The 11,753-nt window shown below is 35.5% G+C and overlaps 2 protein-coding genes across 2 annotated transcripts; both read right to left on the bottom strand.

Annotated features, from left to right (window-relative positions):
• Window positions 1-349: 349 nt before the first annotated feature.
• ankrd39 (ankyrin repeat domain 39) lies at window positions 350-3,578 on the bottom strand. Its single transcript, XM_058784923.1, has 5 exons — window positions 3,481-3,578; window positions 3,096-3,187; window positions 2,908-3,011; window positions 2,604-2,807; window positions 350-2,474 (listed from the first exon to the last, which is right to left on the bottom strand). Exons 2-5 carry the CDS (start codon window positions 3,184-3,186, stop codon window positions 2,328-2,330), a joined length of 546 nt encoding a protein of 181 aa, XP_058640906.1. The 5' UTR covers window position 3,187; window positions 3,481-3,578; the 3' UTR covers window positions 350-2,327.
• Window positions 3,579-4,377: 799 nt separating this feature from the next.
• On the bottom strand, window positions 4,378-11,745 carry kctd9a (potassium channel tetramerization domain containing 9a). The gene is given in 13 exon segments (XM_058784803.1): window positions 4,378-5,971; window positions 6,069-6,202; window positions 8,089-8,118; window positions 8,121-8,193; window positions 8,287-8,436; window positions 8,533-8,628; window positions 9,220-9,287; window positions 9,516-9,644; window positions 9,760-9,818; window positions 10,339-10,435; window positions 10,622-10,665; window positions 10,871-10,992; window positions 11,533-11,745. Coding segments are annotated over 13 exon segments (1,167 nt in total). The 5' UTR covers window positions 11,581-11,745; the 3' UTR covers window positions 4,378-5,854.
• Between the last annotated feature and the right edge of the window lie 8 nt (window positions 11,746-11,753).

Consider the following 11,753-nt stretch of genomic DNA (forward strand, 5'->3'; position numbering starts at 1 on the left):
ACAACAATTGAAAAGGAACGGGACGCTAACACCTCTGCGTCCTCTTAAAGGGATAGTTCACCCAAAAATGAAAATTCTGTCATTATTTACTCACCCTCAAGTAGTTCCAAACCTGTATGAATTTCTTTGTTCTGCTGAACACAAAGGAAGATATTTTGAAGAAAGTTTGTAAACAGGCTGTTTTGGGGCACCATTGACTTCCATAGTAGGAAAAAAAATACTATGGAAGTCAATGGTGCCCCAGAACTGCTCTGTTTCCCACATTCTTCAGAATATCTTCCTTTGTGTTCAGCAGAACAAAGACATTCATACAGGTTTGGAACTACTTGAGGGTGAGTAAATAATGACAGAATTTTCATTTTTGGGTGAACTATCCCTTTAACACACAGCCGCGCTCTCGGTCTTGTACGGATGTGACTTTTAAAAGATGCAAGCACGCAGAAGGAGCCAATCCACTTCTCCAGTCAATTATGAGCAGGAACCTGGGTAGACTGAGTACAGTAGAGACACTTTCTGCTTTTTTCATCACTACACAAAAACTAGATGCTGAAATGAAGTGATTTTTCACATGATATTTATTTTACTTGTGTACTAAAATATCATAAATTGATAATAGCCATAAGTAGTTTATAGTTTCTACAATTAGCTCATAAACATGGTGCATTTTTGTCTCAACTGTACCCATATGGTGTACAGTTGAAACAGCATGGTACAGTTGAGACACCCATTCTTAATGCTCCAAAGCTGGCTAACCATTTATTGCAAATGTAATAAATTACAAAATTACAGTATTAAATAATTACAGTTTAAAAATACATGTATTTATCTGCTTTATTTAATTCAGATTCAGTTAAACAAAATAGGAACAAATATTTAACACTATGATTTATGAGCTGGTTTCATCATGGGGACATAAAAAACAATTAAATAAACACATTAAGCACCAGATCAAAGAAAGGCTAGGACATTATGTTATGAAGAATGAACTTACAGATGATGCTTTTAAAAATACTAAACAAAGGTTGGCATTTTAAATATTGAGGAGAAACTGACTGCATGAGAAATATGATCTACACTGAACTCACTTCACTCAGAACTGCCACTAGGTGGCGCCAAAACTATACAAGTGACAAACTTGGGAGTTGAAACATAAATACATAAAAACTATTTATTTAAAATGAAAATAAGTTCAAGACTCACTCGACATGTAGAGGTAGCCTACGTTATAAATTATCCGGTAATTCATATATAAAAATTACTGCAATGAAATTTCACACAAAATCACATGAAACCATTACAAAATATTTTTGTTTATTTCCTTTTTTGTGTGAACTACGCATTACATACCTTTTTATATATTTTTAAATTAATACAATTAGTTACAAAATATGAGTGTCGTGTAAATTATTCCACCGAGAAATAATTTAAAGTAGACTAATAATTAGGTCTGTGCACACCACTGCTGGAAACCTTTTGGTTCACACAACAATATTAAGTCAACTGCAAAATAATTAAAATAAATAAATAAAATTAAACAAAAATAAAATAAAATACTAATACCTGAAGTACTAAAATAACAAGCAACGAAGAACTAGCTTCATTTTAAATAAATCTGGATACATTTAATAAATTACTTGATTGATTTAAGATGACTGCTACAATACAAAACGTCTGTACATCAGACATTATAAATGAAGGTAAGGTTTTACCCGTCTCTGAAACAGTGTTACATCAGATCAGAGAAGTCCATGCAGTTTGAGCTGGTTTCAGAAACCCTACTGTAGCTTTCCAGATGTGTTGGCTACCATGTGTATCGATTACAGCAGTGCAAAATGTGCAAAAGTACAACACATCGTTCCTAAGCAGACTCATGTTGATATGCACTGCAAGTAGTTTACATTTTAAAGAAGTTCATCATTTTCATATTTACTTTTCTGGGCATGGAAACGGCTGTTTATTAAGTTATTCAAGTTCGTCTGAGGTATCAATCCTAGGTTTCCTTATAAAGTGCTGCATTAACTGGACTTTATCACCCTCTGCTGAAGAAAACAAAGTTCCCTGTAGGAACTGTCAATGAATAAAGATTTTTTGCTCATATTTTTGCTCAACCTTGGTCACTGCCTATAAAATTTACATGCATTAGCATCCCATCTAAATGTGCCACAGATTCAAGCCTTTTTTGCTGATCTGATCAAATTTAGTAGCAGTGGATTGGCTCTTCAAGACTAACCTGCACAACTATGTCTCTTTCCAACCAAAAGACTTACAAGGCACAGCTTTTTAAAAGGCACTTCATATTCTTTCACGAGAAGGACAGTAAGATCAGGTCATTGTGGTCTCAGGAACTCCCAAACTCTGTCATTCTCCGGACAGAGATCGAAAGATGTGTGTGATCTTTTGTTCTTCACAACTCGTAAGGACGGGAAGCGGTTCACCAACAGCTCACAAACCACATAATGCTCCTGTTCAGCAGCCTGTGTGCATATACAATCACAAAAACACTCAGAAACTTGCATCAAATAGCCTGCTACTCATAACCAACACTAGCTCTATTAAAAACAACACTTTTATCAAGAACTCCTCCTCATGTTGACCCGTAGTACCTTATGAAGTGCTGTAGATCCATCATCATCAGTCAGACATGGATCAGCCCCACGGTCTAACAGTAACTTGAGCACACTGTGGTGTCCGCAGTAAGCCGCCCTATGAAGCGGGGTTGCCCCACCACGGGTCTGGACGTTCACACAAGCGCCGCAGTCCAGGAGTAACTCACACACCGACAGCTGACCTGCTCGACTAGCATAATGCTGCTCCAAAGAAAAAGAGGACCTGTAAATGGGTTATGCATTATGAAATGAGCATAATTAATAATGTTTGCATTAGTAGTGAATTATTAAATGAACAAACCAAGGCAGTGTAGTTTGCCTGGTCCCTTATATTTGGATCAATCCCTTTTTTAATAAATGTCCTGACTCTCTCCACGTCTCCGTCCATTGCAGCTGACCATATACCTACAAACAAGCAATTCACATCTTCTAATATACAAATATGGGGTGACATGATGATATATATGAACATACAAGCAGGTGATGTACCTCTCTCAAAGTCCATCTCCTCTAGAGTCTGATGGACGCTTGGTGTTGAGCGATGGGCACCACAGGTGCATTGCTTTCCATGGGAATCCATACTAAATTTCATTAAGCAAAATATAGACCACATTAAATGTGAAATAAACGTGGTTTTATTTTGTGTAAACTGTATAAAGGTGTCACAGATGCATCCAAAAGACTTTGCATGTGTTATGGACACCTAGTGACAATCAGTTCAGCTGTTATTCACATTCGGCTGTCTGATAAAATAGCAAGTAACTATGTAAGGTTATAAAATGACGAACAATTGATACTTTTGCGTTTTGTTTAAAGATTTCAAACTTGATAAACCCACAATTGTTTCTGTTTGTGTGTATAAAACTGTCGTTACCTGCACAGGAGTTGAGAAACCTCGGCTGTGAAGACACGTGCAACTTCTGCGAACAACAAACGGATGACCTTTCAAAATAAAAGTCATGCGTAAGTGACATACCTTCGGATTTTAGTTGCTCTGGTCTTGGCCTTTTTTTCATTTTTTTTTTTCACTTTTAGTCAAATTTATTAAAATAAAATAAAATAAAATAAAATAAATAAAATAAATAAAACAAATAAAATAAATAAAATAAATAAAATAAATAAAATAAATAAAATAAAATAAAATAAAATAAAATAAAATATGAAACAATATGCAAAAATCACACAAACTTAACAAAACTTCAAGGGAATATTCTTGCATGAATATCTTAAACTCTGTTGACAGTATCTGTGGCATGCCGTTGATTACCACAAAACATAATTTAGTTCCTCTGCTTTACTTCCTTAAATGAAGTTACAGTAGGGCACCTGAGGCTTTCTCAAGTGTCATTCAGAACATTCACTGTGTTAAGGCAACATCACATAATGTGCAATCAATTAAAAAGTGAGATTGTTGTAAAATCTTTAACAATAATTAAAACCAGCATCAAGCTGCAGTTTTTATTTTTTTATTACAATGTTTTAGATGATAGATAGCTTTAGATGACAAGTTTTTGAAGGAAGTCTCTTATGCTCACCAAGGACGCATTTATTTGATGAAAAACTCAATAAAAATACTAATATTGTTAAATATTATTACTATTCAAAGTAACCATTTTTTTATTTTAATATATTTTAAAATATAATTTATTCCTGTGACGCAAAGTTGAATTTTCAGAAGCCATTACTCCAGTCTTCAGTGTCACATGATCCTTCAGAAATCATTCTGATATGATATACATCCAAACAAATAAATAAAGACAGACAAGGGGAGTTTGATTATAACAGTCTATTTATGGAAACACACTTCCGTAACAGAGTGCAACAAAGTTCGGTAAAGAGAGAACAGGTATATCCTCCCCTCCACCACTTACATAAATACAGCCTGATACATAAATAAATAGCTAGCACCCTTTCCACAAGGGTCTGATATACATAGAGGATCACACTTTAAGTGCAAAAGTCTATTTTGATTGCCTTCATTAAACAGGATTGATAGAGTACCTACAATAACATTTGTAAATGAAAAATAACAGCATGTTGTATAACAAATAACTCTGAGCTACTGTCAGAAATCTCTGACCGAGATGGTTAGGTTTCATTTTTTAACCATGCAGCAAATAATTCAGGTTAGATGATATTATAACGCAATAGTTGAGCAGCACAAGACCTACGATGCATTTCATAAATGTGCTACACAATTTTTGGATATGAATGCACAAGTCCTAATTTAGTGCTTCATATGTTCAAAATGTTAACAAAAAGTAGGACAATATTGATGAACAAACGTAAGGAAATAAGGAAGCACTGGATTTGAGTGACATGAGAAACATCATAAAATTTTTGGTGCGGGTTGGTCACTTCAACATTTCACTTCAATTAAAACAAGATAAAAAATGGGGAAAATAAGAAATCTGAAAGTGAAACATTTACACATACAATAAAGTGATATTATAAACCAGCATATTGGCACCACTGGTTAATTATTGTGCATATTAACCTATGGCTAAGTGTTTTACACAGTTATTAAAGATTAATAGGTGTTGCAAAAACAGCATTTGACTTAATGACTTAAAACTAGAACGGGTTATATGGGAGGTAGATCAAACAACAAATGGCAAACCAGAAACCAAAACAAACAATTCATTTGGTTTACAAGTAAATGTGAAAACAGAATATGTAAGAGCTATATGTTTATGTTGCATATTTGTAACCAGACCTGTCAGTTATAAGAGATGTTTAAGGTATTTTACATACATAAAGCTACTATTATGAGCTTGTTTTGCCTGCAGTAAGCTGTGCAACAATAAGCCTTATCATAAACTGTCTACAATTGACTGCTAAATCTAAAATTCTACAGATATATTTGGTTTTACTGATTGACTGAAATGTTGACTTCATTATTTGAGACAAAACACAACATGAAACGTATACATTCGGTAAAATCCAACAAAAGTTCAACTCAAAGCATAAATAAAAACAAAACCAAAAGCAACAAGTTTGGTTTGACAAACGGCATTTTCAAATATTTGGATTCTCTACACTAAGCTTTCGCTATTTTTGGCCGTGACTACAGACCCTGGATGTGCAGTAGTGCATGAGAGTAAAGCTCAAAGAGAAGGGGTGGGCAAACCAAGTGCTAGTATTGCATACGGTTTCACAGGAGCGTGAAACGAAAAGGGGGGTCGGGGTAAGGGAGAGCTGTGAATAGCTGGCTGGTGAGGTTGCCGGGCAGGGAGAGATGTAATTGGTTATCTCACACTTTGGGACATGTGCAGTGGAGTCAGCATCTCCTCAAAGATGGCTCCTTTCACATTTGAACCACGCAGGTTGGCTTCCTGTAGATCGCAGCCTGAGAGATCGCAGTTCTGCACACACATGCAAGAAAACATTTGTGTCATTTTTTGCGGTGTTATAATATGAGGAATGTGGCTATGTGCCACAAAATCAACACGGTTGACTCACCTCGAGATCTGTGCCGGCTAATGTAGCACCACGCAGGTTACAGTTCTTTAGCTTAGCATTCTTTAGCGTCGCCACACGCAGGTTTATACCAGTCATCTGACTGCCCTCCATGTCAACTCCTTTCAGATTAGCCCCTAAAGTACAAGGTGAATACACTAATTAACCAAACGCAAACACAAAACATGATAATGCAACATTAACGTGCCATAATTTTCATTAGCAATGACTAGTGTTGTCACAATACCAAAATGTCAGTATTCTGTACCAATTTCAGTACCACAGCAAAAACTATTGCAACTACTTTAAAACATATACACTATATGGACAAAAGTATTGGGTCACCCCCTTCTAATGAACAGGTTTGACTACTTTAGTAATTTTCATGATTACAAATCTTAATGTTTAAGCATTTAATGACATTCTAGGGAATTGCAGCAACCTCTTCTATTCTAACATGTATAAGGAAGGTTCAAAAAGAAATGATTGATTCAGTAAATGTGGAAGAACTTGACTGGTCTGCAGAAAGCAAAGCCCTAATCCCAGCTGAACGCCGCTGGTGTGACTTTAAATGGACATCCCCTTCTTTAGAACAGAAAAAGGCACTTCCAAAACTGTGGCAACAAGGATGGAAACATAATTAGTGTATTTAAAATTGTATTTCCATCTCTGTTGCAACAGTTTTGGAAGTGTCTAAAATGACTGCACCCATATGTACAAGTCATTGGTGTTTGGTAAAGAGTTTTTGGCTCCTGGAGAGTGTTCTTCACTTGGCTGGATGTTGTGAAAGGGTTTTTCTTCACTATGGAGAGGATCCTCTGATCATAAACCACTGTTGTCCTCCGTGGACGTCCAGACCTTTTATGTTGCTGAGCTGAGCAGTGCGTTCTTTTTTTGAACTGTTGATTTGGTCACTCTTAATGTTCCTGCTATCTCTCTGATGTATTTGTTTTGTTTTTGAAGCCTAACAATTGTCTGTTTCACTTGTATGGAGAGATCCTTTGACACAGTGATGTGGGTTCACAGCAACAGCTTCCAAATGCAAATGGCACACTTAAAATCAACTCCACACCTTTTACCTGCTTAACTGATGTAAAAAATAATGAAGGAATAGCCTATGCCTGTCCATGAAACAGCTTTTGAGTCAACAGTCCAATTAGTTATGGTCCCTTGAAAAAGGTAAGGTAAGGTAAGGTAACATGATATCACGATAGCAAAACTGTCTCGATATATATATATATATATATATATATATATATATATATATATATATATATATTATATATATACTGTTGTGAGAGCGTGGAGAGATTGACTTGATTACATAATTCGAGGCGCATCATGGCAGTGGGCGGAGCTAAAGAACTTGTTTGGCATGATTTACTCACTACGCCTCTCCGATTGGTGGAATTTTCTTTACAGCATCATGGGTAATGTAGTTTTTCAACAGGGATTCTGCTGTTAAATACAGTTATTGAAAGCATAAGTTGAAATAACGCGAACCGATGGCTTCAACAAAAGCATATAGCCTAGCATTGATTTAACAACCTCAGAGCTTAAAGGTTTTAAAAGGTCTTTAAACGTTTATCAGTTATCATTTAAAATCAATTTCCCTATACAGAAAACAATTGGCATTGTTATCAGAACCTGACTGCTACACTCTATTGTGAAACAATTGTTAAGTGTGCAGAGTTAACGCTTGAAAAACCTGAAAAGCCTCTGACTGGCTACAATGCTAAACGCTGCAAAAACATTGTAAACAGAAACTGTTGATGATACCCTTCACAGAAAGTGAGTGTTTGAAAGCAGCCGCATCTGAGCTGTTACTGCATCAACCCTGCACTTGGTACAACTGGTACTGATACATTTTTAAATTTAAGTATCAACATGGTACCAATTTTGACAACACTAGCAATGACTATGAAAGTGAAACTGAAAGTGAAATTATATATGTCATGTACTGTATATAATAAATGTAATTTTATTTATAAAGCTAAACAATGGCTTCTGTGTGCAGTATTACCTTCTAGATTGGCCTTGAGCCCAGACGGTCCTCAAAGTTACATCCTTTCAGTGACGCTCCCTCTGCATTGGAGCACAGCATCTTTACACCCTGAAGATTAGCACCCTGGAGAACGGGCAAGAAAGCGAGAAAGCAAGGCTTTATATCAGTTCAAAGGGATTAAAACTAGAAGAGATAAAAAACTTTTGATCTGCTCACATCCAGGTTGGCTCCAGATAAGTCCGCTCTCTCCAGGTTTGAGCAGCACAAGTTTGCATAGGTGAGATTGCAGCGACTCAGATTTGCCATCTTAAAATTGATATATCGCAAATCCAGCCGAGAAAGGTCCGCTCCACTGAAATTAAGACCCTGAGAGGGAAAGAGGGGAAAAAAAAGACACCTTAATGCCAACATCAAACTGACTAAAACACACGTCTTTACAATTCCAAAACAAATGTCTCCTACCTGACAGCGTAGCTCTGATTTGGTTGGAGTAGCCAGCAGAAACCGAACAAATTCTTTCCGTGAGAGTGGAGAGTGGTCTTCAGGTGGATGAGAATTCTGCATGCCATAGAAAACAAAATAATAAATGTAATGAATATGCATATACAGAACCTTTCAAAAGCTTGGGGTCAGTAAGATGTTTTATTGTTGAAATAAATTATTAGTTTTACTCAGCAAGGACACAATAAATTCAACAAATGGAAGAGTAAAGACGTTTATAATGTTACAAGAAAAATCTATTACTAATAAATGCTTCTTTTGAACTTTCTATTGATCAAAGAATCCTGAAAAATGTATCACGGTTTCCACAAAAATATTAAACTGTTTTCAACATTGATAATGATACGAAACACTTCTTGAGCATCAAATCAGCATATTAAAATAATTTCTGAAGGATCATGTGACACTGAAGACTGGAGTAATGATGCTGAAAATCCAGCTTTACATCACAGGAATAATTACATTTTTATATAAAAAAATAGAAAACTGTTATTTTGAATGGTAATAATTCAGAATATTACTGTTTTACTGTATTTTTGATCAAATAAATGTAGCCTTAGTGAGCATATCTTCAAAAAGCTTACTGACTCCAAACTTTTATATACATTTTGTATAATAAAAAACACTTTAACACATCCGTTCTATTACCTTAATGGCAACTTCTAGCTGTTCAGCCATTTGCTCTATTCCAAAGAATCGAGCTTCTTCCAGTACTCCTATAAAACATAAAAAAAGTTTCTTTATCATAATAATAATGCTGTCACTTTATAAAAAAGTGCATTGTATTGTAGTGATTTCCAGTACCAAGGTTAAACTGATTGCATTAATCTACACCCCAGGCTCGAATGTACAGAACATAACATCTAATATTTAATTTATATCTCATAAGCTACATGGGAACTATCATTGGAGAATGCCTTTGGTAACATTCAGATGTCACTCACCGAGCAAGTTTATTCCTTCGTTGACAATGATCTGGCCGTGCCTCAGGTAATTCAGGATGGGCTCAAAGTACTCTGGGCTGCGATCAATGAGGTAAGCCCCTCGTTCATCCTGCTTATTACCCCATACATCTGCAGATCAAGAAAGAACTCTGAACTGTGCTATACACTGATTCACAACCTGATGAACTAGCGAAACAAACAATGCCTAAATCAGTCAGTGAGTCAACATGAACTATAATCTTACCCTTCTCTCGAAACATGTGTGCCAGCATGCTGTCAGGCTCCTTACTCACAAGAGTACTCCTTAAACAAGAGGAAACAGAGAGATCAGACTTCATTAATGACATCTCAAGGACAGACCACTAAGCATCTGCAGACTAGTATTATTTATACACTAATAAAATATTTATACACTACTACTAGTTAAACTGCCCACTGTTCTTCAGAAATATCTTATTTAGATAAGTACTAAATAAACAATAACATGCATTTTGTTTGATCCCTCTTATTTTGGTAAAATAATTAACATTTTGCAGATTCTGCAAGGTGTATGCAAACTTTTGACTTCAACTGTATATACACACATATTATATTATGTTCTATATGTTTTAAAATATATATGTGTATATATATATATTAATGTGCCAAAAAATACCTTAATCGTTTTTAAATCCCAGCCTTTTGCTTTATTTCCTCTCATATTTTTACTTACAAAAATATCTATTAACAGTAGTTATAATAATAGATTAGGGCTAGATTAATAAATTATATACTTAAATGGATTTTAAACCAATAAGACAGCGAACCCATGGTGCATGTTTACCTTGTGGTTGTGAAAAGCCGCCCACCAATATTCAGCGTCAGCCAATCAGTGTGCGATCCTGAGATGTCATCTGAAGTTTTCCCATCACTCTGAGGGTCTAAAACACAAACACATTCATAATTCTACACACTGAACTAGAAGTACACTTTTAGTTTCACTGAATAATGTAAATACATGTTTATACTTTTATGAAAAGCGACTTATTTGTTTGTTTTCCCTGAGAATCTCATGACCCTGGCGTTCCAAGTGGCATAAAGTGGAAAACAAAATGATGTTGACTCACCGATGAAAGCGTCTCCTCCTGACACGTACAGCACATCATCATCTCTGTGGAATATATACACAGTAACCAGTCAGTTCATCCAGCATTGGGTCTCATTTGCCTATCCCACTCAAGAATCAAGTACAAGGCTCACTGTAATCATTCAACTCAAAGCAGGTCAAACTGAGAATAGCACTGTATTTTTCAATAAGGTTCCCACCATTGTTTTTCCTAAATGACAAATAATTGAAAAATGCAAATGCAACACACCTGATCAGGGCAATGTCATCTATGAGACCACCTTTCCCATTATATAGGTTACAAGCCCTGATTCCCAATTTATTGCTCGCGACTGTCAAAAGATCAGACAGAGTCCCATAAACAGCTACAACCTGCAAAAGAAACAAATGCATGATGAAGCAATTAAAATTGTAATGTTTGCGATAATTACAATATTTTTTTATTATAATAATTATTGCAAGCTGTCTGAATGGATAACGTAAAGCGAATAAAGCAATTAATTTTTTCACTATTATTGAATACTTTAATAAATAGTACTTAATAATGATAATTTCGTTAATTAACATATGCATACATCAAAATAAAAATATATGATGCAAATCATTTACTAAATGTTGCTGTTGGTAACGTCAGTACAATACAGAAAATGCAATTGCGACGTATAATAAACAATGATATTAAAATAACAGAGAAGCGAGCTCTTATGTGGCCTTCCCATATCGTCAGGAGTAAAATGATAACTTAAATGTTTAGAGTGGCACGCTATCTAATAGTTTTCAGTATCTTTACTGAATAAAGTGAGATGTGGTAATGGAAAGGCTTCATGCATTAACAGGACATCACTGTCCCCTCAACACTCAACACTTACAGGAGTTGGGCAGGCTAAACATGCACTGCGTGTGTTAACTCACCTTGCCATTTTTGGAGGTTCCGTTGACAAAAAGCGTCACCCTTCGCATGCTTTGTTTACACTAATTAAACGTATTAACTGTACAAATATTAATAAATTAATATCTCGCTAACTTATCTATGTATTAAACTAATACCTACGTAAAGAGAGTAGGAAGAACCAACCTAGCTACATTGTACCAAGATGACGAAGCAGATGTCCAATCAAAACGCAAATACTGTT

This window comes from Onychostoma macrolepis, chromosome 08 (genome assembly GCF_012432095.1).
Source record: "Onychostoma macrolepis isolate SWU-2019 chromosome 08, ASM1243209v1, whole genome shotgun sequence".
NCBI lineage: Eukaryota > Metazoa > Chordata > Actinopteri > Cypriniformes > Cyprinidae > Onychostoma > Onychostoma macrolepis.